Genomic DNA, 27,462 nt, shown 5'->3' with positions numbered 1-27,462 from the left:
GCGCTATGTGGATCCGGAGAACAAAATACTCTGAGCAGGCACCATGCTGCGGCCTGGCTGACAGCGTGGTGATTTCTCCTCAAGCTCTGCCTTGTACATGGTATCTGATGTGTGTGTGGTGCCGACCCCTCTCTGAAGGGGCAAATTATTTATTATTCCTACATTAGTTTGGCACCAACTGCCAGTGGCCTTGCCAATCATGTAACCCTGGGTCAGCCACCTTCTGACTCCCAGTAAAATGATCACCGATAAAGTTGTGTCTGCTGTCCAGCTCATTCTGAATTGATACAGGTGGTCAGCTTAGGTGGGCAAATGCAGGCAGGTCTTACATGCCTGCACAGTGAGATAATTCATTTTTCATCATAAAAGTGTATTATGGAGAAATAAAACTGGTTCTGGGCCAAGACTTCCAGAGTATTATATTTGAGGAATAAAAAGACAAAGTTTGCAGCATCAGCACAAGATCCACCTCTTACCCATGCAGAGGGAGAGGAGTGAGGACACTTCCAGTAGCAACATTTTACTTGAGGTATGTTTTTCAAAAAGCTCATAAGAGTAAAGGTGTCGTAGCTCATTCCAATTTAATTTTCAAAGAGGTCCTCCAGCTTTAAGTGTCACTGCTTTCATTCTACCCTCCCAGCATGAATTTAGAAGGGCCCTCTTACTCCACTCATAAGGTGGTGCTGTAGGTAATGGAAAGTGCACAAAAGTGTTTGTCCTGGGGTATTCAAGAGAGAGGCATTCAGGGGAATCTGCTTTATCAAGTCACCCTCTTTAACCTGCATACATTCCGCAAAATGATTATTTTCTGAATTCAAGAACAGTGATGCTTTTAATGATAGGCTTTTTCCTTACAATTTTAAGGTACAAAGGAAAGTGCACCAGGAATGTGGACTGAATGATTTGGGATTTGGACAGAATAGTTTGGAGAACTCAGTCTTTCAAGGCAGATGCATGTTATTAAGTAAACTGATGTTCATAGTACAGCTGATTACAAAGAAATCTGCTTTCAAGAGATGATGCTAGCAATTATGCAAAGTAAAGCTCAAGTTAGAAATACCATGCAGTTCAAATCAGTGCAAAGATATTTTCAAAGTGATGGCTTGCAGCTTTTGATGAAGTCAAATGGAAGTCATAATTCTGTTTCCATTCTCATACCGTTTAAGGGTGAGATTCAGGTGGCTCTGAGCATCGGATATGGGTCAATAATTTGTGATAACTTATTCATTGAACTTGGCCTCTTAAACTTATTCAAACATTGGGTCTTTTTCCAATTGTTTTGTTTCCAGTGCATCCGTCTTGCTGAATTTAAAGAGTTTTTCTTTCTGCTACTCTTCTGAAATTCAGGGAGTTTTTCTAGTTATCTTTGGTCCCCAGTGAGGATGGTAGTGTTTTTACATATATATCCTGTTTGGAGAGTCAAGGCTTTCTAATGATGTTTTGGTATAGCTTGTAATACCTAACACAGGTATTACAAGCTGTGAAGGTAACGTTACCTTCACAAGAAGTAACAAGAGTGAAGGTAACCTTCGTATTAGACTCAGTAAAGCTGCAAATATTTGTTTACAACATCCACAGTGTTCTTATAACAGCAAAATGTTATACAATAACAATATTTTTTGCTATAACATACAGCCTGCTTATAATTTTTAATAAAGATCATAGAAACATTGGTTTGAAAGGATCTCTAGAAGTCATCTTGTCCAGCACCCCTCTGAAAGTTGGGCTGCCACGTGCACCAGTTTAAGCCAGCCTACAGGTAGTGACTTTTTCATAGCTGAGCTTTAAAACCTGCCAGGGTTGGCAGCTGCACCTGCTCTCCAAGCGCAGGGCTATGCTGTTCTCCTGGTTATCTTCTAATATCCTTGCTGAGCCTCCTCAGCCTCAGCTTGTCTCTCTAGCCCTGTTCATATTGCTTGCCACAGCTGTGAGGAACTTGACCCCATTGTGTTTGGCTAGCTGAGCTGCTGTCTGCTTGACCAGTGTGCCAGGCCTGGTTACCTTTGCCCTTCCCCCCATGGCACTGCCTTATGCCCCGCTCGTACCCTTGGCCTGCTCTGTTGGAGAGCCCAGAATCTGACACTCCCTTCTAGGCCCATGAGACCTCACCAGAGCAGGCATGCCACTGCAAAGAAATGGAGGATCATATTTAATCTACTCAAACCAGGATCAAGCAATTTTTATATCCAGCTGACTCTCAGCAGGCACTTCCAGAATTATGAGGCAAATATGTCTTATTGTACGTCCTGTTAATACATGACCGCTTTAGGGAGTACTTAATATGCTGTCTGTGTTTGTTTAGTCACTTATAGTCACTTAGAGGGTTACTGTGGTGGGATGAGAGGCTCTCCCCAGGAGCTAGAGCAGAAAGGCGTGCTGCTACCCCAGCCTGCCAGCCCTCAGAGGGAGCTTCTGTCAGGCTGACAAGTGTGTGGAGGCTTATATACCCAAATTGCCTTCCAAATATTTCCTGTTAATTCTGGTACTTATGCATAAACTCCAAGTACAGCACCTTACGATAGCAGAGTGTAAAAGTTGCGGTGTATTCCCTTAAAACAAGCTGATAGTTGGAAAAGGAGAACTGAAATCAGGAGATTTTCCAGCACAAAAGTGGCACGCGGCACAGGAACTTCACTGGAAATTCCCTAATAAGTAAACTAAGGTATAGATGTAATGCTGTTGCAACCTTATCATGGTGGGGCAAGTGTTTTTTCAGTGGTAGTGGTGGTTTTAACTTTTGGTTTCATGTGGGAAGAATGTACTCATGGTAAAGGTATATCTGAGACTGGGTATGGAGTCAAGATGCAGAATGTGTTTCTCCTGTCTCTTCTTTTGTGGGGTTCTCACTGTTGCTGTTCCTCACTTCATGTCCTTCTCAGCCTTTTCTTAATGTGCTGCTTCCCTCAAGCTACACCTGGTGATCAATCCCATGCAGTTGTTGCAGGCTGGTAAACCCAGGCAGCTTGTGCAGAGTCCCTACACCTCCATGCAGGTGGTTCGGGTCTCTGGGCAGGAATTGTTCCAGTCCTCCTGGAGCAACTATTGCTGCTGCACATGGTTCATAGCTATCATAGCCTTGGACAAGCTTTCCTTCCCTGCTATGTTGTGCATGCAAGTCTCCACAAATCTCCACAAGAACATACAAATAAGCAGAGCTGTTTACATATATGTTGCCTTCTGGTAAAAAAAAAAAATATATATATATATATATGTAATAATTTTTTTGAAGAAAGGTCATGATAAGCTACTTCAGGGTGAAGGTAAAATTGATTAACGTAGCTGTTTATATAGAAGAGTAATAGAGGTGAAGAACATACCCTTCTCAAGGTATACGTCAGGGTCTGCACAGCGAGAGCAGAGCTGAGGCTTTTCATCTGTTTTGCAGACTGTGTGCATAGACTTTCAGCCCAGGGAATTGTCCTTCTGGCCAGAGGACAACAGGAGGAGGTGTGTGAAGGTTTCTGCCCGGTTCTGGAAGGGCTGGTTTCAACACAAAGTGCTTGATGCCCTTCTCCCAGAACAGAGCTGTGGTGCGCTGCAGTAGCCTGAACCTCTGCCAGAGACTGTTGCCCTTCAGCTGGTGGAGGATTACCTCTGTGTTAGTGAACAAAATGGCAAGTGCTTGCAGAGCCAAAAGGAATTAATCGGTCAATTAAAGTGGGCCAAATTCTGTGTCTCAAGAAAATATTAAAATATAGAGCCTCTAATGGAAATAAAGAGCGAGCAGAGTATAAAGATAAATGTTTACATGATTCTAGTGGCTACGAAATATCAGAACAGTTTGTACTTTTCAATACTGTCAGGATGTGATTTACAGATGTTCTGCTTTAGATGTGTAATGGAAAATGTTTTAAGTGCTGGACTGTCACTGAGGTGAAGACTTCCTTACAGCTGGAGATAAAGCCAGGTAAGTGATGTTTGGTTTCTGAGAAGAGAGGACTTCAAAGTTCTCACATTTAGCCAGAAATCTGGGGAAGAGAGAAGTTTTTGTTCAGGCTTAAGTGCAACATAAGTGCAGCTTAATTTATTCTAGGGCCCACAATAGCGCAGAAGTGTGAGTGGTGATGCATTACACTGTGCAGATATTCTTTATTTCCCCTTGTAGATCCTCCAATTGCCTGATAGACGCCTGTGCTCCTGCAGCATAAAATGATCTACTGCAGTATTGTGGTCATCTTGCTGGCTTTCAAGAGACCCATGGGCACCAGAATGATTCCTTTAAGAGACCTGAACCAAACTATTAATTCCATGCTCTTACTGTAATGCCTTCTGGGGAAGTATTTGGGCTCATTTCAGTTCCTTATGAACACACATTATTATGGATCAGTGGGTTTTGAATGCTTGCTAAGCTTCCACTTCCATTATAGAGAGGACTCTCACTGTTTCTTCTACATGTTCATCAGGAACTTAGGACAACAGTTCTCCAGAAGCCAGCCAAATCCAACTTCTAATGTCTTAACTCAAATTTCCTTTTTTTCTGAGGTGTCTCATCATGGCTATGAAATTTTTCAGCCTGGAGGATACTGATTTTTTTATTATTATTTTTTTTTTTTCTCCTGTGTCACTGGCTGGGACGTCTCTGGGCAGCAGGCGCTGCGAGGTGGGGAACATCTTGGTAAGAAAGAAACTGCGAACCATAAAAGCAGTAACATGACAAGCCAGGTGGCTAATGCTATATATTAGATGATGAAATAAGATATACAGATGTATTGTGTCATTAATAACAGTCACTCAGTTCTTTTCAGCATGTGGATGAAATTAGCAGCCTATCCAAAGAAGTATTCTCCACTTTTACTGCCTTACTTGGACATTTCTTTCCTTAAAACTGTTATAATTTCTTAATTCATTGGCATGTTGTCAAAAATGTTCTTGTATTCATAATTTGAATACTTTTAAGCTGGAATTTGACTTCACATTCAGCTTCTGAACTGCTGTCAGGATCTACCTGATGCCACCTCCTGCCCCAACTCCCAACTAGTCGCAATTGATCAGTAGCATATAAAAGAAGCAGTTGGCTTCTATCAAATTTGGCATGTTTTGCACTATATAAATGTTTCTGTCTCCATCCCCTCTCAACTGTAGTTAAAATCTATTTGGTGTTATAGGTGGATTTGTTCTAAGCCAGAAAAAAACTAGGCTGCTCTTCCTCTCAGTGAGGAGTCGTTGCAGCAGTGAAAAGAAATGTTAGGGGAAGCCAGAGCAAAACCCTCTCTTTCTGGGCTGGCAGCATCCCTGTGTACATGGGGAAGTGCTGAGGAGGTGAGCTTGGGCTGAGGAGACACAGAGATCACTGTGCTACAGGTGGACCAGGAGCAGCTGATGAGCTGTGTTGGTGCAGCAGTGGGCATCCTCAGGGGCAGCAGGGAGCCTGAGGCCCAGGAGAGGACATCTGTGGTGGAGGTTGTCACCGTTGGGGTGTGTTCAAAGAGCTCCTCTTGGTGTCCACCCTATGTGAAATGGTGGGGAGTGTGCTAGGAAAGGCTCCTACTAATAGTTCCCTAAGGGTGTGCTTTCCACGACCCCACTACAAAGGTGAATTTTATCAAAAATGGGCTCCTCTGCGGTGAAGTTGCTTAACAGAAGGCTGAGCTGTGAGAAGTGCAGGGCAGATGTTTGACTTCCAGGCATCTCTGTTGACAGGATGGTGTCTGAGCAGTTTGACAGATTTGCCTGAATTGTTACAGTGTGTTGCAGTGTTAGTCAAGTCTGTGATTCTCAGTAAGGCTGATGGAAACCACATGAAGCATCTCACCTAAATGTGGTTTCCTAATCACCTCTTTCAGTGTATCACAAAAGACCACTTTCTACAGCTTTTACAAGTTTATGCGTAAATTAAAATCAGACTTCATCTTTAACAAGTGCCACACGTGTGCATCTAAGTAACAACACCATGTCTCACAGCCAAGCTCTAAATCTGGGTTTTGCTTCCCAACATACGGGCACGTACTTATAAATGTGGGTGGGGGGTGGGGGGCTTGGAGTAGGTGTTTTTAGAGGTTCCCACCGAAACCATTCTGTGATGCTGTGGTGCCTGTGGTCCCCCAGCCCATGCTGGCAATGCCCCATCCTCTGGCAGCCCCCCTGGCTGGAGATGTACAACCTGAGGTCAGATGGACATGACTTGAGGGCTGAGGGCAGAGGGAAAGCAGCAAATTCACATGGCAGGCTTCATTTGGAATCCCCACTGCTGTTTTCTAGTGGGGCTCTGTGAATGGCCTCCATAAATAAAAGAAGGGGGGAGCCTCGTACGTTGTAGACCTGTACAACCAACAGGTTGTACACCTGTAGAGGATGTGGTGTGAAGTGCGGGACTGCAGGGTGAGCTATGGCCTCGGCTGTGTGTATGAAGTTCTGGTGTGGGCTGGGGTCTTCTGCAGGGTCTCTGGGGGGAGCTGGAAGTTGAGAAAAGGAGGGTTGGGAGCCAAGCAGGGGGAGACAGTAAGGTACGGGTTAGAAAATAACACCATGAAGCAGAGGGAGACAAGGGGGATGTGTCAGTGACAGTCAAGGTGTTTGTCTGGCCATGGGGTGGAGCTGCACAGGTCCCGGAACAAGAAGCTGTAAGAAAAATGAACCCACCAGCAAGCAGAGAGAAACGACGGAGGCGGAAGCTGCTGATGCCGCTTATGTTCTGGGCTTTGGAGGAAGCTGCAGTGCCAGGTGGAGAACCTGATGTGGCGAGGAGGAGGAAGTGGCAGAGCTCCATGGACACCTGTGCTGTGAGGCAGTGGGAGCTGCGGGTGGGACCTGTGAGGGTCTGCACTCGTCACGGCTGATCAAATGCAGCTTTTGGAAGCTGTCCCACCACAAAATGCTGGCTCTGCAGGGGCCTCGGTGTCGGCATGGTGGTGGCTGAAGGCCCTGATCCTGCCAGCAGCAGGCAAATGTGGGCAGGTGGGCTAGGGCCATGGACAGCTGAGGAGGCCATGTTGTTGTGGGACTGGCAGGGCCTCATCATCCTTTTTGGGGGAAAAGCATTTCCTTCTTATTTCCTGCTCAGTACGGAGTACTCCATCCTTCTCAGCTGCTTGCATAAATGATGCTTTTCTGTTGCAATAAACCTGCTGTATCTCTGAGATCAAACCGAAGAGGGCTGAGCCGGTTCACTCATTTAAAATATATATATGTGTGTATATATATATATGTATGTGTATATACGTTTGCACTTCTGTTTCAAACTATGTTCAAAGCAGCTGGCTATAGCGATGGTAATTTGTGAGCAATTACTGTGTTTCGTCACTCAGAGCTGTCTTGTGCTTTTATACCAGGTTTTCAAAAGGGCCCAGAACCCACCCAAGGATGGGGTTATAGAAGTGTATCCTCTAATTCAAGTAAAAAGCAGAGGAGCAGTCTTATAAAGATGATCAGTTCAATCATGTCCTTACGCCAAAGAAGCATCTCTTTGAAAGCCCAAACACCTCTTTATCTTCAGTCAAAGCTGGTAGTTGCTGATTTTTTAAATTTTTAATTATTTTAGTATCTAGATGAATATTTTAATAATTATTTCATGCCTTTAAATGCTGGGGGAGAAAACACGCACAGCACTGCTCATGGGAACATATTGGGAAAGAAATGTGACTTGTGTCTGTGCGCATGGAGAGGCTAAATTGTGGTGTGAGTAAGGGTTTGGGGCATGTGAACCTGTCCCTATACTCAAGGCTCTTCCTGGTGGGTCTGAATTTCTGCCTCCCAGGCAGGCCACAGTAAGACCACATGCATGGGGGCCTTTCTCTGGTTTAACCAGTTCCTCCTTGCAGTAATGCCCCACACTGCTATTCTGGAAGGAGAAGAGGTGTCCTTACCCTGCACTGACCTTGATGAGTGTGACCATCACTCCAAGGTCTGGTGTCAAAGGGGTTTTGCCCCACTGCACTTGTGGTGGTGTTTCTCTTTCCATGCTCTTGGGAGAGGCAAATGCTAAAAGTAGGAAACCAACCTTAAAGCTAATCTTTGAAAATGAAGTGAAGAATAGATGGTCCTGAACCAAAAGAGTGCTGCACAGTGTCACCCTGGGCACATCCCTCAGTCCAAGCCAGGCCTCTGGAAGCTGACCTCTCTGCCCCTTTACTCCACAGGTAGCAACAGATGAGAACCCAAATGTGGGGACTACTGCTTCAGCCCCTTTCACCCTGACCGATGCTCTGGGGGTTACCACCCCTGGTTTTGGTGCTGTTGTGATGCGGCAGTCATGGAGCAAGCAGTGCTGGGCTCCACAGGAGTGCTGAGGACGAGCCGCTCCCTGCCGACAACACCCATTGTGGGGCTGGAGCATGTAGCAGGACACAGGGTGTTTCACAGCACTCGTGCTCTGACTGATGGCTGCAGATGCGCGTGAGAGGGGAAGATCAGCAGCTCAGCTGTCTGATTAATATGTAAACGTACCCAGCTATGTGTGAGTGCTCTTAATGAAGTAACTCACACTTCTGCTTCCATATATCAAAGGTGATTGATGGAAAAAGCACTTTAGGTGCCTGCTGGAAAGCATGAAAGTTGTTTTTGTCGACATCTTTCCTTTAGAAAAAAAAACTGTAGACCTAAGGCTGAGATTTCCTTAGGGAGAAAAAACAACCCAGCCTGGGTTTAATCTAAACTAATCCAAATTGTTGGCTGCGCTCCTGCTGTATCTGTAAATTCACAGATAGGGCTAATCCATCAGGATCGCGTACAAAAATCCACATGGTATCTTAAATAAACCTTCTCTTTGGCTGTGGCTTGCAGCTGACACCTCCTGTAAGTTACGTGATAGTGCCTAAGGAGGCCTGTAGGCTGAGGCAGGTGCAGTGAGGAGGATGGGAGACCCAAGCCTCATGGAGGACATTTCTTCTGCATGGCTTTCCCAACCCATTGCACATTGCACAGCAGTTGCTTGCAGCAGGCCAGCCCTGCATCCTGCTGGGCAGTGCGAGGGCTCTGTGAAGTCCAAACCCAGCAGCACTGAGGGGTTTAGAGCAAACAGCCTCCAGGCAGGGAGGGAAATGCCACCGCAGGGAAGTCACCTCAGTGTGTGCCCTGTTCCTGGCCAAGAAGGGGCTGCTGGAGTGCAGGGCAGTGGGGCTTTCCTGGGGCAGCCCCAGTGACAACATGTCCTGGTGAGGATACCCCAGGGACACCCCACCAGCAGCACTCTGAGGCACAGCACCCTTTTGTCCTGCCCCTAAAAAATGCTGTCTGCATTTCACAATCACTTTCTGCAAAATAGAGACCATTAAGCTGGAACTAGCTACAGGGCCAGGGCCAGAGGGAGGCTTTGCAGTGGCAGTAAAATTTGGCGCGATGCTGCAAACTGAGAACTGCATAATATCTGCTCCCTGGGATGGAGCTGTAGAGCTCTTGATTGCTGCAAGATCTCACAAAGATAAAATGCACTATGTTGCGCTGCTGTCAAAGGAATTTCAAATGCATGCATTGTGCTGTACCTCTGCGTGGCTTCCTCCCTGCTGCTGTGGCAGGGGCTGGGGGCTGGAGCTGTCGTGCTGGGCCGGGCTGGAGCCCTGCTGGTGGTGCTGGGTAACTGAGCACCATCACTCACTCAGGTCTCAGTGCTATGGCTACCTGTGTTGGTTGTTTTTCCCCTGTCCAAATGCAACAACCTAGATGCGCAGTCCAGCATTTCAGGTGTTTCTGTTTTGTTTTCTTCCAGTTCCTCCGACATGGGAGAGTTAGCTCCTCGTGAGCTGACAAATAATGGTTTATTGTGTTCTGGATGACAAATTAGTTTAAGATAATTATTAGGCAGATGTTTAAAACTTTCAGTGCAAATCAGTGCAATTAAACATGAAATAACACTTCATAATTCACACAGAGAAATATCTTCATGTGAGGCTAATGTTTTTGAACAAAGCTCCCCGTGAGGATCACTTACTCCATGCTCCAGTGGTGCACAGTGGTTGGGTGCTGTTCTGGGACTGCTTGGGCTGGTTTCTCTCCCTCAAAGCCTGGTTTTCTTGGTCTTTCCCCTGTGCTTTCCCTGTTGTGTTTTTTTTTTTTTTTTTTTTCCTGCAGTGTTTCTCCAAGCCTTCCTCCTTGCTGTCAGCTTTCCAGCACATGCCACTGGTGCCATTCATTTTGTGTCCGGAGGGCATCTTAGAACAGGCTGCCCCAGGGGAGAAGCTAGTGGTACGGTCACTGTGCGAGTGGGTCCCTGACACTGAGACAAGGGGTCAGGATCCTTCTTCTGCTCCTCTGTAACAGCAGGAGGAGCTGGCAGCTTCAGTGCCTTGCTCCAGACCTGCATCCTCCCTCTGCACGGTCCTGTACTGCTCACTCCCTCCCACAACAGGTGAGCAGAAAAAACAGCCTGCGCTCCTTTGGGCTGCATTTCCTGCATGCAGGGCTGCTCTTTAGTTTGGAGAGGAAAAAAGGCGGGGATAAAAAGTCAAAAATCATTCATCTCCCAGACAAATCAGTAAAATAAAGTGAAGGATACAGCTTGTGCTGGAAAGATGGAGGAGGCTGGCCCACCACAACATGCTTTTGTCTGCCCCAGCTGGGAGACACCTGTACACAGTGCCTCCATCCTGCCCGAGGAGTAGGAGGGCTGGTGAGGTGGGAAGGAAGGCTCACAAGGTCAGGAGGGAATGGCCACAGCTGGGGGGCTCAGGCTGGCCTGGAGGAAAGGCAGGCTGGGCCCCAGCCTCTGTGTCATAGTTCCTCACTCATTTTCTTCCAGTGGCTATTCACTGTTTCTGTGCAGCCTGAACTTGAAGAATTTCAGAAAAATTGCTGTTATTTAATGTTATTGTAGCTCTCAGACCTAAAAATATAGATACATGCATATAAATATATACATGTATATGCATTCACTTTGCTGTCATGTAACAGGCTATTTGTGTAATAATAATAATTAACCAAATTTAGACTGTCTCTGCCATTGGCATTCAGCCTTTTACAGCCATATACAGATCTTTTACGGTGTTTTTTTCTTTTTCCATCCTTAACCAATTTTACAGCCTTTTAATGGCAGCAAGCATGCACCGCATCTGCTGTTTTCAAGCTGCAATTTATGTTGTCTCTCAGCAGCATTAATTCCAGCACCCGAGGCGGGAGAAGGGCTTACTGCCACCAGGCTGACGAGCAGGATGGATCCGCGCTGTTTAATTAGGAGCAGCAGCCACTCCCCACAGAGCCACTCGTGCAGTGCTGGGAGGAAGCCTGAGTATTTTCCTTTTCCACTCTCTCCATCCCTGGTATCAGGGGTGGACAAACACTTCTCATCAGCTTCTGATAGACTCCTGAGGAAGGGGAAAAGAAGATGAGGAAGAAGATGGATGGAGCTCGAAACAGGAGGACGTGGCAGATAATTTGCATATCATTTAGCATTTGTGAGAGCAATCATAAACCACTTACAGGAAGATGACATACAAGGTCTGCCTTGTCAGCACAGCACTTTTAAAACACTTCTCTCCTTTCCAAAATAAGTTCTCCACAGTTATTTTCCTTTGTAATCTAGGCACATCCAATCTCCTTCCTAGGCTTTATGAACTAGAATTTGGCATAGCTCTGTTTCGTCTGTTCTACTAAAAGATGGATAAATAAATACAGCCTTATGAGGTAGGACTGGAAACTCTGGAGTAACAGGCTGCTGATGAGAAATGAGTCTGAATGGGGATGGAGACAGCCATCAGGTGTGGGCTGGATCCAGCTTGCCAGCCTGCAGAGACTGCTGCTGGCAGAAATCCACCTAGCCCTCCTCTTGAACATCTCCATATCCCAAACTCTCCCATATTTGAGAAACCAAGTTTTTGTTTCTTATAGAGAGGAAAAGGATGCAAGCAGAGCTCAGTGCTTTTCAGAATGTATTGGACAGAAAAGGCATTTTTGGCAATTACCAGCTAAGCACTGCAGAAAAGCCATTGTTAATGCAGAAATACGCCATAGATGTGTCATGTTTGGGGAAATGTGTTTTGGCTGTAGTCATACCATGGGATGGAGATTCCCACAGTGACTTCAGGCATATGGCATGGCACAGTGTGGCCACCACTGCCCCCTGTATGGGGCACCAGCACAAGGACTGGTGCAGCTGCTCCCCAAACCATTCCTGCTGATTGTCAGTGGTGCTCGGGTCATGGCTGGGCGGTGAGGAAAGTACACTGCTGCTGTGCTGGGATCTGGAAATCTGCTGGGGACAGCCCAGCTTGACACCACTGCTAGACAAATGTGCGGCAGCATGTGCCAGGGTATGGCTAATGAAGGATGGAGAGTTATTCCATCACTGTAGGGTTACAGAAAACATCTTTATATCTTTTTAATGAGATTGCAAATTAGACTGCTAAAGGTAATAATGTTGTCATAATTTACAGAGATGTTTGGTTCTTCAAAGTTATTGATTAAGGATTTAGAATTATATGAAATTAATACAGTATGGGCTGAGCAGATTTCAAGGTGGCTGGCTTACAATCCTCACAACACAGCTGCAAACAGGGGAGCAGGAGGGCTTGTTTCCTCCTGGTCCTGGGGGCTCAGGCCTTTCTCTTTCATGATTTAACATGTCTGTTGGTGGTTTGGGGGAGAAAATGGAATGTTCATAGATGTCATTAAGCCAGAAGAAAGGTGGAGAATGAGGTAGTAAGTCAACAAGGCTGAGCATCAAGGGGTTGCATCTTGGCACAAATAAAAAAGGTTTGTTTTTTAATAAGGTCAAACATCAAGTCCCTCATCCTGGAAAGCAGCAGCAGGCTGGTTTGCATGGCAGGGATTTCTGCCCAGACAAGCAGGGATCAAGGGAACAGCTGAGAGATTATGGAGAATTAAAACTCTTCATCCAATGCTGTAGCCTAAAGGTATAGGAATAATTTTGTCTGGATAAAGAGGGTAATTGCCACGTTAGGAAAGAGACACAGTGAAAACGTGATGTGAACATTCCTGGAACACGTCCACTGCTGAATGTGCTTCAGCCTTGCAGGGAAGGCAGTGCTGGGAGCAGGGCAAATCACAGATTTCAATCACAAATCACAGAGGCTGTGCCCCTCTGCCCCAGACTTTTCCTCTTCTATGGTTGCTCGGTGAGAGCCTGCTGCAGCTTTCAAGCATCAGAAATATTTTAAAATCATCCCCTTTCCTTGGGGAAAAGGTGGCATCGCAAACAGCCACTATGTTCCCTGTGAGATCAATAACGCCCTGCAGGAAGCTAAATCGTCCTTTATTAATCTGATGAATTAGCCTGATACAGGGATGAGCAGACCAACAGCATGGAAAATAAATGCATGTCCTGCAGCAAAGCTTGTCAGCTATGGACATAGAAGCATCTTTCCTTTTATCCATAACAAATAATCTTGAAAGCTGGGCTGGGAGACCAGAGTGACTGCTGAGGTTTATCAGCGCTATGTGGACAGAAAAACTTGCTTCTCTTCAAAAAGCAATTACACAATCATGCAGAGATGAGCAGTTCCCCGCTGTGCTGCCGGATTAGGGAGCTTGAATGTCTTCCTCCTCTTGTTTTAAGAAGGCCTGATTCAGCAAAGTAATTAATACTTTTTTTAGTATCAGAGTCCAAGAGAGCTTGGCTTTAGCCTTGCAGAATCAGGATCCTGGAAAAAGAGGAAATGAAGCGGCACCCCTTTTCCATCTGGGATTCAAGAATGCACAAGCAAAGAGCAACCAGCAGCAGCTCTGAGCAGGGGGATGCAGCCTTGGCTTTCTGTGAACATGCTGCACACCAACACAAATTACTGTGTCTCTCTCTGAAAATGGCATGATTGAGCTGTCCCTTGCAACATGTGGACAGCTGTGAGAAAGTCTCTGCCTTGCTTTCAGTTGCATTGATTCAGCCAAATCAAGGCTGGCTATTCTGCAAGCACAGGCTTAGTATAGAGTTTAGGAAGGTATTTTTGAAGTAAAATATTCAGTTTGCCAGTGTGGAGAGACTCTCATTGTGAATCATGCCCCAGTTTTCTTTTTCTCTGGGGAAGGACAGAGGGCTTCTCCACCCAGCTTATTTTGGCTGCTTCCTCACTGCTTTTAACACCTCACACTGATGTGCTGGTTATAATCTCCATAGCCCCAAAAAAACAGACCAGGTCTGCAGCCAACAGCAGGGCAGGTTTGTGCAGACAAAGGGGAGTTTTGCTTCTGCCGCTGTTGGCTCTTTGGTGCTTATGTTTGCACACCTACTGGTTCCCTGGTAAAATAAGCATCAGCTCTCATGCCAGAGCCAGGACTGCTGAGATGGCAATTCTTCCATCATTTACTGTTTTATTAGGAATAAAATTTTCAGATTTTATTTAAAATGACAAGATTTCTCAGTTAAATTTTCAGAAAATACTTCAAAATTGTAATTAGGGTTGGAGGGTGTGTCCGAATTTGAAAATGGTTGGACATGGCAGTCTGGATTGATGGATGTGTATTTAAAACTGCCACCAAGATTGTGTGTTTGAATGCCTAAAGGTGCCCTGGGAGATTTCCAGGCAGGGAGAAGTGCCTGGATCATGGTGCATTTCCTCAGGAGAGCTAGGGGCTGCATTTGGCCCACTGAGTTTCAGAGCCCGGGTCACAGACGGAAATACCAGCATCTCTATTTCAGCCTTCCCAACTTGCTTTTAACTTCTGTTTGTTAGAAGATACAAATATACAAATGGTCCCCTACAGTCACTGGGTCTGTGGATGCCCATAGACATTACTGCATGGGGGGAAGGCACTTTTGCATGTTCAAAACCCAATTCAAATGATTAACCTCCTCCAAGGGTGATGCTTTGCTCATTTCCTGACCCTGTGGGCAAATATGATTTTTTTCAAATTTTTAATCCAAACTTCTCGATAGAATTATGTAAATCTGGTGCAATCAGGAAGGCTTTTAAGCTGTGATGGGGATATCATGGTCCTCTCCCATTCTGTGAAATTGCTTTACAGCCAGGTTTTAATAGCAATGACAGACTTGCTTAATTGAGATTTGTCTCTCAGTTAATATTTGGAGTCATTTGCAGGTGAAAATGAAGAGCTGTGTGTATCTGTTAAACTGAGGGTGCATTGAAAAATTATCATTTTAATACTGAGTGTGGAGATCCCAACATGTTGCTATAGGAGTGTATTTCAGGGTTAGAGTCTTTGGAAGCTTCTCATTATAACTGTGATTTATTTTTTATTCCTCAACCCCAAAGTAATATTAGAGATTTAGGAGCATTTATTTCAGGTGATAGTGAAAAATGGAAGATTAAGACAGGGTACTAAGAAGGGAAATGGGGAAGATGACTCATTTCTCTGATGCACAGGGTGAAAGCTTAACTGAAAGGGTGAAGCTGGAATTTTATTGTCAGATCCTGAAAAATGACATTTCAGCCTCTCAGGGGAATTCTGCCTGGGCTCTGCCATGCTGAGAATCATCTGCATGTGGAAGAGCAGTGAGGTGGGGATGGTGGTTCTCACAGCGGGACGGGGAGGAAAGCAGCACAATAAATGTCCTGGAGGAAGTGGCCGTTCCCTCACAGGTGGGGATGAGCCAAGGAGTGGTGTGGAAGCACAGAGAAGAGTTGTTGTGCCTCCCTGCCAGGTCCTAGTGCCATGTGTGAGGCCAGATCCATCGCTGCAGTGCTGTCAGGGATTTTCTCCCTGCAGGCTGTGTGTGAGGGCTCACGAGGCCTCAGTGCAGCAGGGAGAGCAGCCCTCCTGCCTGCCAGGCCACTCACGGGCAGCGCGGTGCTAATGTGGGCCCCAGCACCACTCGCTATTGATGACGACAAATGGGGTTGATGACTCAAAGTGGAATATCACAACATGAGGTGAGGCTGTGACTCCACCGCCAACCTTGCTGCCCCTCCCAGGAGCACGGATCTTGGCTGTGGGTGCTGGGGATGCCTGGTGGGCAGGCCGTGCCCTGTCACGGGGCAATTAGGGCTCGCTGCAGGGCCTGCCCTCTCAGGGCACACCCGGCCTGACTTCGTCTTGAGAAAGAAGAGGAAGAGGAAGCCAAGTAAAAGAAGATGCATCGTGATGTATCGACTCATTTTCATGCCCAAAGCCCCTGTCCTCAGGCTCCTTGCTCTCTCTCCTCATACTGTCCTCAGTTATGTGCTGAGTGAGACAGTGACTAATGGAAGATCTGATCACTGCTCTGTGAAAATCAATGGTGAGCCCTCCCCCGTGCAGGACCAAGCTTTCATGAGGAAACTGCTGCTTGTGAACTAGCAGAGTGCGTGGGAGAAAAAAGAAAAAAAAAAAAAAAGGCTTCTTAAAAGTTCTTTGTGGTAATCATCTTTTAAATTCAGAGGCTTGTGATCCATTCAAAGTGGAAAACCATAACCTTTGCTGAGGAGCAGGAGGTGGAGGGTGCTCAGTCCAGGGTGAAGGTTTGTGAAGGCTAGTGCTGGCCATGTTCCCCTCATGAAGAAAGAGCAGCATTCCTGTGAGAGACGGTCTTTGGATGATCACTGCCCAGGGCTCTTCAGAAAATCACCATGTTTTGCATTAAGGACAGCCTTCCTTATATAGTACATTGCTGCAATTAATTGCCTTGACACATGATTAGTACCTGGGGGCAAGGACAGACCGCTCTGTTGATGGGGCCGGGATGCATTATTAATTGCATAAACTGGCTCGACATCAAAGGACACGAAGCAATGGCTGTGGTGGGTGTTTATGAGAGCTCATGAGATTTGTGGCTGTGCCATGCTCCTTTGCCATCCCCGCCATTTTTAAGATTCCCTCACTTCAACTGTTAAGAAATTAGTCTTTAAACCTGCCCCCCCAGCATGTCAAGTTGCTATGTTTCTGTGCAGTAGGTCTTTGATCTGTTCTCCTTTGCACAGAGAAGGTATCCAGCAGCAGGCTCAGCATGGGGAGCATCTCCTGGGTAAGCAGGTAGCAGAGGAGGGGTTGGGACACAAAACCTGAACTGTCTGACCCTGGCTCGTGCTGATGGGACCTGATGTCCTGCTTTGAGGTTTGGTTCTATTTTCTGCTAAGTCATTCTAAAAGGAATTAAGTTTGTGAAGGATGTTACAGGATTTAACAGAGCAAAAGTTAAAAATAATAATAATAATAATGCTCATATGGTATCATTTATTCTCTCTACATCCCATGTAGATGAAGCAATTTTATAGCTATTGTTACACTATGCTGGATCCCTTCTTAGTATTAATTACCAGACAATATAATACAATTCAAGCCTTACATCCTTCACTAAAATGAATCCTAAAGTATTTCACTGCTGATTATCACCTATACATACCAATAAGGCTGCTCTGGAGGGCACTCAGGAAGCAACTGCAGGTGGGGAGGGACAGCAGCATTATGGGGGGGGATCACAAAACCTGTAGGATCCTGGTCTCCTGTGGGTGGGGGCCAAAGAAAAGTCAAAAGGGGCAGGTGGGTATGTTCACTGTAATACAGCTTGAAGATGGGGCCAAATCTCAATATTTATTTTTTTTTTCAGACAGCTGCTATTTGTGCTACGGGGCACCTGCAGCATCTCTGTTAACCAGGAGGGAGCCCATGACCTGCAATTTATTAATGCTACTTCTCCTTTTGTCTCCAGACTGCACTAGCTCTGTCGGCAGCAGTTGCGGTTTGCACACCTCTGTCTTGTATGAGTAGCTAACCCACCCTTTCCTAACCCTGCCTCACACAGCTGCCGATGGTGGGGTCCAGTGCTGCCCTCAGCCTGAACACAGTGATGGGAGGCTGGCCTCACCCCTGGCCAAGCAGCACAGCCTGCTAAAATTCCAATTCCTCATTTTGATAGCATCACCCTCTGCTCTTATTACATTAGCACTAAAGATTGTACGTTTGTACATACAACTTTTTAGAGTGACATCTAAAGGGAAATATGGGTTATGCTACACACTGTTATTAAGTGCCTGAGGCTCCAGCAATCTTTTTTCCTGCCAGGACTGATTCATTAAGAAGTATATGGAAGTATAGAAGTGGCTTGTATTAGGTTATATTCCCCTTGCTAACTAGATTCTAATTTTTCTTCTTTGTTTTTACTTCCAGTGTTTTGCATTGTAATAATAAAAAAACAAATTGTACAGGAGAAAAAACACCAACTGAATTTTAGCTTCTTGGCTCATGCATTTCTAGGGACCTGTGCATTACACTGGACTGGCTTCTATATATTTGAAATTCAACAAGAAAATCTTCTGTCTGAAATTTATCTTGAGTTATTCTAAATTTCAAATGGAGAACAAGCACCATAAGTTTAAGCACATTAAAGAGAGGCAGGCCAGTGTATTGTGGAAGGAGCACAAATGTCCAGAGACTAGAAAACTTGCATGGAAGATTAGGAAGGAAAAGTAGAAAGATAAGCCAGATATAGAAAGAAAATGGAAGGAAAAAAGCATCATAGGAAATATTGAACCATATCCTCCCTCCCTGCTCCAGCAAAGCCATGCTGCATACGTCCAAAATAGCCCTGCATTGGTTTAGCTGGTGTAGTTGGTTTATGCTGGGTGTGTTTGGAGGTGTTCACGTGTTCTCTTCCACCCAAAGTGCTAAAAGGTTGCAACACCCTGGTTTTCATGGGGCCAAGCTCTGCATGCTGTCATGTGGACGTGCAGAACTCTGTTTTTTCGGTTGAACATCTCCACATTTGTGTCAAACCTCATAGCACCAGAATTAAAAGCAAACCTATATAAACCACACCACAGAAGAGCAAGGTGTGCAAGCTGCTACTGTGGGTGGCATGCACTGAGAGGAGTGCACGGGTGGTCACAGCACATAGCCAAAATGTCATCTGGCCCTGTGGTCTTGGGTTTTTTACATCTCACTGAGTTTTACTCAGCAGAATTTTGTGCAAAATTCCCTATGTTTCTCATTTCTGCTCTCCATTGTACCCATGGTGACAGTGCAAGGGGAGAAATGACCAAAAACCTCGTCCTACCGAGCAGTTCCTTGGGGCCCCACTTCATGATCTCTATCATGAAAGTCTTTTTTTGTTAGTTTGTTTTAAAACCGGGGCTTGGGGAGCTCTACATCGTTGGGGTTTGGCTGGTCACCGTGGGCAGGTCATTGTTCCGGCTACTTGAGGTGCTGCAGGCGTGCCGTATTGCATGCAGCAAACGGTGACCTGCTGGTGGTGATGGTCCCTCTGCTCTCAGGTGCTTGTGTGAGGCCATCTGTGTGTAGGTTGGTGCCTCGGCCTCCCATGGAAGTGTGGAGCCTCTAGTTTTGGGACTCAGTGTGGAGGGAGGGCAGCAAGGTCGAAGGAAAGGAGCCAGGTGGGGTTCTCCTGCCCACATTGACTATGTGTGGTCTTCCTTCCAGCAGAAGACTTGCTCTACAGCTATCGCAGATGAGTTCTTTCTTCAGCTGAAGCCTCACGTCAGACCATGCGGTGCCTCTTGCTGGGGTGGTGAGTGGCTTAGAGGGAATGTTACTCACAGTGTGTGCTAGTGCCTCGCTAGTGAAAAACAGCAGCCCCGAGGGGGTCACTGGTGCAGGGCACCCCATGACACTTCGTCACCCTGCCCTGCTTTTACTCACATCCTGAATTTTAAACACCCCCAAGTACTAACAACTTCAGGTCTGCTTCTGAAAGAAACCTGAGAAGATTAAAACTACAATAGTAGTGATAGACTCATCTGTAATAAAAGCCAAGGGCCCTGTTAACCAAATACTTCATTTCATAATTCAATTTAAACCCTGCTATGACAAATTCAGTCTTTTGAAGCAGACAAAAAATATTTTCAACTGATGATGTATATTTTAATTTCATTTTAAAAATATTATGTTAAGATACGGTAATGACAAAGAAAAGACGTGTGTGGGTGCTCGGGGCAAGCCTAGCGCAGACACATTCTTCAAAACAAATTTATTACCATTTTCACCTGTTATGTTAATCATCAGTCATGTATTTAATTATTGTTAATAGTTATTTTGCATAATAATATTTCACAGAATCCCAGAATTTCTAGGTTGGAAGAGACCTCAAGATCATCGAGTCCAACCTCTAACCTAACACTAACAGTCCCCACTAAACCATATCCCTAAGCTCTACATCTAAACGTCTTTTGAAGACTTCCAGGGATGGTGACTCCACCACCTCCCTGGGCAGCCTGTTCCAATATTTATAGTTGCTCTGGCCCCCAGAAGTGTGCTGGGACTCTGGAGAGCAGAGGGAGCCACCCGCATACCCAGTGCAGCCACAATGTTCCTGGCTCCATGTAGGCAGGGGTGAGCTCTGTGTGCAGGTGGCAAATTCGGCTAACATCAAAATGGGAGAGTCCTGAGGGCTGGCAGAATTCCCTGAGTCAAAACTTACTGTACCATTGCTGGTGCTCTGGGTGCAGATGACCCCTACTTTATTAACTTGTTGTAGGCATTAATTGGTGAGCAGTTTTCTGGTTAAAATAGAAGTTGAACCTTTGAAGCACATGTATGGGACGTGACCTTTATATCTCCTAGTCACTGTCAGGATGTGCTAAGTGCTCTGCACCTTGACATTCAATAAAGTAATAAAGAAATAAAATGTACTAATGTAACCTTTACAAAATAGTTAAAATGATAGTTTAATATTTTATCTCCCAATAGAGTGTTAAAGTAAGCTCAATAAACCTTGGCAGTAAATTACATTCAGAAGGAATTCAATTTAAATAACATTATGGTTATGATAGTTGGCAAATTATGTCCAAACTGCTGCTTGAGGGAAAAAAATAAAAAAATCCAACCAGGGTTAGGGTGGGGCTGTTGACTTTATTCAATTTTTGGATAATAATGGGGCCACTAATCAACATTTGATAGTTGATCTGGAACCTTAGATCCTTTCTCCCCATATCTTCTGCCTAGACAATCAAGAGGATGTTGTAGACATACATCTCTTAGCAGCCAGAGCAGATGAATCTTCTGTATTTGAGGCAAAATTTGTGTTTCAATTTGTCTTTACTAAAGATGTGCACACAAAAAGGACCAAAAAAACGCTGCATTAGGGGAAGATGAACAAATGAAACAAATGAATGGGTTCAGCAAGATCCTACGTTTGCTTGAGAGCTGAAATAATTTCTTGTTCTTCATGTAAAGCAGCATGGGTTGCTGGATGGGCATCATGACTTGGGCTGTAAAATCAGGCTAAGCTTATACTTGTTGCATACTGAAAGTGCTGCAGACTCACATGTATAAATGCATGCTATGTGCTGGAAATATGAAGTGACAGTGCTACAGGATGATTGAAATCTGTATATGAGCTTTAAGTTCTTTAGAAATGTATTATACAAGACTATGTGTGTCATCTCACATGGAGGGATCTTAAACTATTTCACAACACGTTTTTTGGAATTGTTTTACCCAAAGTGTGTTTCTTCTGCATTTAGTGGTGATATAGCAGTCTTTATCCATTGGCCTGGATGCAGTTTTGATCTTGGTTTTACCTAACTAGACAAAACATGTTCATGAAAGTGAGGGACAAGCACCCAGCATTGACTGGGCCAGTTGTCCATGAGTGATATCAGCTTTCTACTTGTTCTCCTGCAAAATTAAACCCTTCTCTGCTTGAGCTAGCCTTTGATTGCTTGTAGTGCTGAGACAGTATTTGGACAGGGACCATAAAAGTACTCTGATAAATAGGTAGGGGTAGAGAAAACAGTCATACCTCCACTCTGCTCTAAGGTGTCGTGGTGGAAAGGGATGTGTTGTCTATGGCAGGGAAGAGCCAGGATTGCTAAACATCAGGAAAACATGCACTGGTGCCATCATCTCAGGTATTGCTGGAGGACTGGCTTTGTTTCTTACAGCTGTCTGGAGGTTTCTGTTTCTCTGAAGCTGAGGACAGCACAGGACAGCACAGCAAAGGCGTGGGAGGTAATGTTCAGTGAGGGGAAGAGACAGAGGAAAATCAGGGCTGATGCTAAAAGGGAAAATGAGCTGAAGGGAGGGAAACAGCTCTTAGCTTTGGGCAGTGAAAAGTGGATGCATGTTGCATATTGGTGAGTGCCATTTTCCAGAGAAATGGTGCTTTCTATGAGCAGTTGATCTGGATTGCACTACTAAAGGTTCATTGTATTGTTCCTGATGCTGTTCTAGGCTTAGGTGGTTTTGTATTTTCTATGGAAAGAAATAGCCTGCTGAATGAGTTTTACTGTATAATTTTCACTGAATGTAATTTAAAAAGGTTTCAGTATAACAGCTTTTTATGCCCCAAAGGAAACTGAGAACCAAGAGGTCAACAATTAGTGATCTAGCTTCATGTTATTAGATTTCCACCCATCATGGCAGCAGCGATTATACTGCACTAACCAAGCACCAACTGTATAGAACAAAGTGAAGGTGATACCTTATTTATGGTGGTACCATAAATGCTTTGTCTCTGCATACCTTTACCATTGGAAGTGAAGAATGACTTTCAAGAACGTGTGAAGAGCATAATCTTACCTCTGCAAGAGTTAATTTCATCTCCTTGTGACTAAATAGGAAAATGGAGACTTTTGTCAAGCATCTGTACTTTCTTCTTGATTAAGGCAGATTACAGATGCTTAACTGGAAGGGGTTTCACACCTATGGTGATACTGTTATTACTGTAAAATTAGCCAAGTGTAGGGCATGCCTTCATTCCTACAGAAGTAAGATAAACTTGCTCTTTCAAGGGGGAACAACTAATAAGAAAGGAGTGGGCTAAAAATGTGATGTACCAGGAAACTCTCTGGCCCCAAATTCCTAGAGGTTCATTGGTTTGTAATCCAGACATGGCTCAGTCAAGGGACAAGTACACATCTTGATTTTCTTTTCTGTGGGCTTGCCCCTTTTTCTGTTAAGTGAAACATGCTGAGTGGTATCTAGAGTTATCTCATTTCTGTTACTTTTATTTGCTTTTCCTTTTTTCACTCGGTAATTTCTCAGCTTCTCAGTTAAAGAATATACATGCTATCACAGAGTAAAGAAGTTAGTTTGACATCTCTGTAATTTTAGTAAAATGGCGACAATTTGAAAAATGCATTAAAAAAATATGATAACCTAAAATATGCCAGGAACATCCCAGTGTTTTTTAGGACTGCTGGGTGAAAATATTACAGCAAGAATGGTGAAGAATGAGTTTCAACAACAAAAGAAGGCAAATATTTAATGAAATATTTATGCAAAAATAAACTAAATGAAGATAAAATTAGAATATATTTTGCTTAAAAATTTGCTCTAAAACACCTTGGTGGGGAAAAAAAATCTTATTTGATGAAGAGCTTTCTAGGGTAGGAAAAAAAACAAACAGGAGTTTTCTGCTGGTTTTAGCTGTCAGATAAGAGCAGGAATTGAAGTCAAACACCTACATTTAGCAGCAAATGAACAATGTGCTGAGTCCATCTGTAAAGGGCCACCTGACATGGTCTGAGCGGCAAAGGACAGGCACCTTGTCTACACCATGTGCCAGCGTGGGTTCTGGCTGCCCCGCTGCTGCTACATTGCTCTCCTGGTGGGCCAGGGTCTCTCTGGTGGGCCGGGGTCTCTACAGCAGGCAGGTGACTATAGCCTGGTGCCTGAAAATGTTCCAGAACACATTCCTCTGTAAGCCCTAACGTGTTTTTTCTGACAGCCCTAACCGTGCTTATGAATAGTTCGTAGTAAAAGCTTCCATGGAGAAAAAGCAATTAAATCTTACTGGCCAGGTGTTTACATTTTTTGGACTACAGGTTGGAAAGCCTGAGTGCAAATCATTAAGACATGGCTAACATCATCCTTGCAATAAGGGAATTTGTGGTAAGCACTGGGAAAAAAAACAAACAAACAAACAAACTTTTTTTTTCTTTTTTTTTTTTCCTGTACTATCAGAAGTGAGGGGACTCAGTTGTGTTTTAGAGGGCATTTCCCTTGGAAAAAGGCATGAGGTCCCAGGGAGTGGGGATTCCGACCTCATCCAAGTGAGGAGTTCAGGATGAGGCTGCTGCTCCCAAACACCACCAGGGTGCATGGCCACCATCCCCACGGGAGTCATGATGACTACACACAACTGAAACAGGACTCAGGTGTGAAGTACTTCATACCTTGCTTTTAGGAGCTGGTCCCACAGGGACAGTGGCCTTGCAGGAGCTCTTTATCTCAGTGGTAAATGGTACCTATTGGTACCTTTGTCAGGTAGGCCTGCTAGCGACTTCTCATGGATATTATGCCAAGTCAGGCAGCAGGTTTCATCTCCAGGTTCCACTTCTGTTTTGACACTAAGGAGGATGACACCTTTGGTGCCTTGAGCTTTTTCCTACTCCTCCTGGCCATTGCCACTCCAAATTGTGAGCTGTGGGCCAGGAGACCCATAAGAGAGGCAAAGGCTTTCCTTTCAGACTCTGCATCTTGGTGCCAGAGGCATTTTTATTCATCTTAAAATAGAGTAGCAACCCACCACACACAATCTTCTACATCTTGTCCTGCTTATTTACCTCAGCCCTGGCATGGTGTGTGTGTGGGGGGGTTCAGCCATGCTTTTGGGCCACAGCTTCCCAACCAATGAGGCTGCCAAAGCACACCAGTCAAGGGGGAGCAGCTTTCTGCAGGCACTTGTGTGACAGTGCTGGCTCTCATCTGGTACTGACTTGGATGTATGTGGCTCCTCTGCATTAGCTGGCCTCTATCCTGTTAGTGTCCAGCCTTTGGAAAACCCACTTATAGAAAGGCCTTAAATGCACAGAGCCATGATAGGAAGAGGAAGATCTTCTCTTGGCTTGGCCAGCTCAATTCCGTTTGCTCTTTCATCTTGCTGTATTTGATTTAGCCTGCAATCAATAGAGAAATGAAAAGGACGTGGGTTTATCCACCCACAGACTTTCACTGTGCTGCTTGGAGCTGCTGGCTCTGCAGGGCTCTGCTAACGTTCGCCAAGGCATGCAGCATGGGACAGGGCTAACCAGCAGGCAAATGCTGGGTAGTCCTTGCCCAAAGATTGCTGTTCTCCAAAAACACTCGCTTCCTGTTATCTGCCGAGAAAAGTTTCACCTGCACAAGCTCTCACTACGAGCAGGACAGTTCTGTTGGTTTCAGTCAGAATGGGATTAGCCCTACAAATCATTTCACTAACTGTGTGGCTTGTGATATGATGATGCAACCTGGCAGTGTGTCCAAGACAGGTTTTCTTCCCTAGTCTGAAGTAAAGTAACTCTACTGCAGTCCTTCATCGGTGTGAAAAGATACAGATTAATGAGCGAGTTTTTCAGGATCTGTTAGAAAAAAGAAATTTTATACATGCAGGTATTTTAAAATACATAAGCACCATGTATGTGTGTATACACTCATGCCATCAGTTGTTTTTTTTTTGTTTTTTTGTTTTTTTTTTTAATTAAATTTATTATTTTATTTTTTTTAGGACAGGAATGTTGTTGTTAATTGTCCTTGTTGCTGCAGTCAGTGATGCAGGCCAGAAATGCAATCTGTGTCCAAAATACTAAGGTAAAACTTTCAAAGACTAGTTAGTAGATTTTTTCTTCTTTTTTTTTTTTTTTTCTTTTTTCTTTTTTTTTTTTCCTTTTATTTTCTTGAGATTGTGTCTGCATTGCTGTCAGCCTTGTTTGTACCATAAGCATGCAGTGAGATAGAGCACGGCTCATGTACCCTATGCAAAGTGCTTGGAGAGGAAGTGTGCATGTGTTTTTCTGTACTGAGAGCAATGCGACATCACTGCTATGGATTCTGAATGATTTATGAAATGAAAAATCTCTCAGTGTAAGGAGGAACAAATGCAGGGCTGAACTGGATTATTTGCTATAACATTTATTTTAAAACATGTTAATAAAGCACCAAGAACCAAAAAATATAAGAGAAAAATATTTATTAGTATATTTTCCCTTTGTGCTGTTATAAGTAGACTTATTGCTTGAATTTCAAAATACTATACACTCCAGCTAGAAACAGGAATGTGCACACAGCAGTTTTATTTTGCCATGAGCAATGTTTGGTTTCAGGTGAAACAGTTTGCAAATCACCAAAATTGGTACTAGAGTATGAGGAGGTGAGCACAGTTGTAAAAGAAATGTGGATTATACAATAAACCGATCTCAGTGGGATCAAAGGCTATGTCCTGAATTCTGTATTTATGAAACTTCAGCACGGTGTCATTTCCCTCACCCTGTGCATGGGGAGTGATGCAGTGGAAAGGAGAGGCTTCATTATAGACCAGAGGTTTATCCAAGGAGAGCAATGCAGTGCGTGCTTGCAGCTCCTGTGTTCCTTGTTGGCATCACGAGAAGCGACTGGGCACTACTGAAACAAATACCAGACAAAATAAAAATACACAGACAAGATGAGCAGGAGAAGACTCTTTACCCTGTGACTTTTCAGAGTTAAGCAAAAACTAACAATAAATAAATAAATAAATAAATCTGAGAAGTGACTTGACTCCAGAGAATAAACACTTACAGAGGGGAAAGAATTATGGGTACCAAAGGGCTTTTTAACTTAACTCTGAAAAGTGTAATGAGAACCAACAGATAGAATCTGGAGCCAGACAAATTCAAATTGGAAACATGACCTACATTTTTAATAGTGAGTGTGATTAACCATTGGAACAAAGTACCCACAAAGTAGTGGATTTGCTCCTCTTGATGGCTTCAAATCAAGACTAGATGCCTTTTTGGGAGATAAGCTTTAGTCAAAAATAGTTATGCTTTGGTCAAACACATGTTAGGGGGCTCAGTATAGAGGTAATTGGAGAAATGTAATGGCCTGTGATATCCAGGAGGTCAGGCCAGATGGTATAATGATCCCTTCTGGTCTCAAACTCAGTGAATCTCAGAATGAATATAAATGTTATCATCTGGATGTGCATTTGAAATAATTGCAGAGAGAGATTAGACACGCAATTGCATATGGTTTGGAATTGATAAACTTTCCTCCCCTCCAGAACAAAAGCCCTTATTTATGCCTAATTACATGGTGCTGTTGTAATTCAGATAAATATCCATTAGGAACTAGGGTAGGATGTCAGCAAATCAATTTTAACTACTGTGCATGTGTGTCATTTGGAAATCTAGTTTTTAAAGCTTATATTCGACTCCAGACTTGCTCGCATAGGAATATATCCAGGAAGAGCTCCAGAGTGGACATTTAGTCCACCCAGAGAGTGTCATTATGTGATTTAGCCCTGTAAACTTTGAAGTTGGTTCAGCTAAATCATAAAGATGTGGAGGTCCTGGTCCCCAAAGCAGCTGGGTGCCTAATGCTCATGACTACCCGTGCATTGCCGAATTTTACGGGAAAGGGTTGTTGAAAGAGTAATAGCGGAAAATAAAAAAGTGCAAGCTTCTATGAGTAGTGCTGTTCATGTTGACATTATCATAAATGGCATCTCTGCTTGCGTAAGGCACATGCACCTGCGAAATAGCCAGCTGTTGCACCGCTTCTGGAGAAAGAAGTACAAAATAGTAACTGGTAAGAGAAACCGCATTAAAACACAGATAACTTTTAATATGAATTTCATCATGTTAAGTAGCTTTCAATTTTAGTGTTATCTTGCTCAAAAAACATTCAAAACAACTGCACAGGTAAGCTGTGAGGCCATGCAGGGGAAATAGCTTTGTTAAAGTTCACTGATATGTCATCATTTATGGTATGTGTGTGTTTACCTGTGCTCAG

At 44.3% G+C, this 27,462-nt stretch overlaps 1 protein-coding gene across 1 annotated transcript in view; it reads left to right on the top strand.

The window, feature by feature from the left end:
• The first annotated feature begins 3,243 nt into the window (after positions 1–3,243).
• Positions 3,244–27,462, top strand: part of SH2D1A (SH2 domain containing 1A) — a 44,026-nt gene continuing 19,807 nt past the window's right edge. The window contains exons 1-2 of the mRNA XM_068696735.1: positions 3,244–6,740; positions 19,195–19,279. Coding sequence (XP_068552836.1) covers positions 6,570–6,740; positions 19,195–19,279 — 256 coding nt within the window. The 5' untranslated portion in view covers positions 3,244–6,569. The remainder of the gene's footprint in view (positions 6,741–19,194; positions 19,280–27,462) is intronic.

This window comes from Anas acuta, chromosome 13, assembly GCF_963932015.1.
Source record: "Anas acuta chromosome 13, bAnaAcu1.1, whole genome shotgun sequence".
In the NCBI taxonomy this organism is placed as follows: domain Eukaryota; kingdom Metazoa; phylum Chordata; class Aves; order Anseriformes; family Anatidae; genus Anas; species Anas acuta.
Note: the sequence above shows the minus strand (reverse complement) of the source record. Positions and strands in the feature narration are given on the sequence as shown.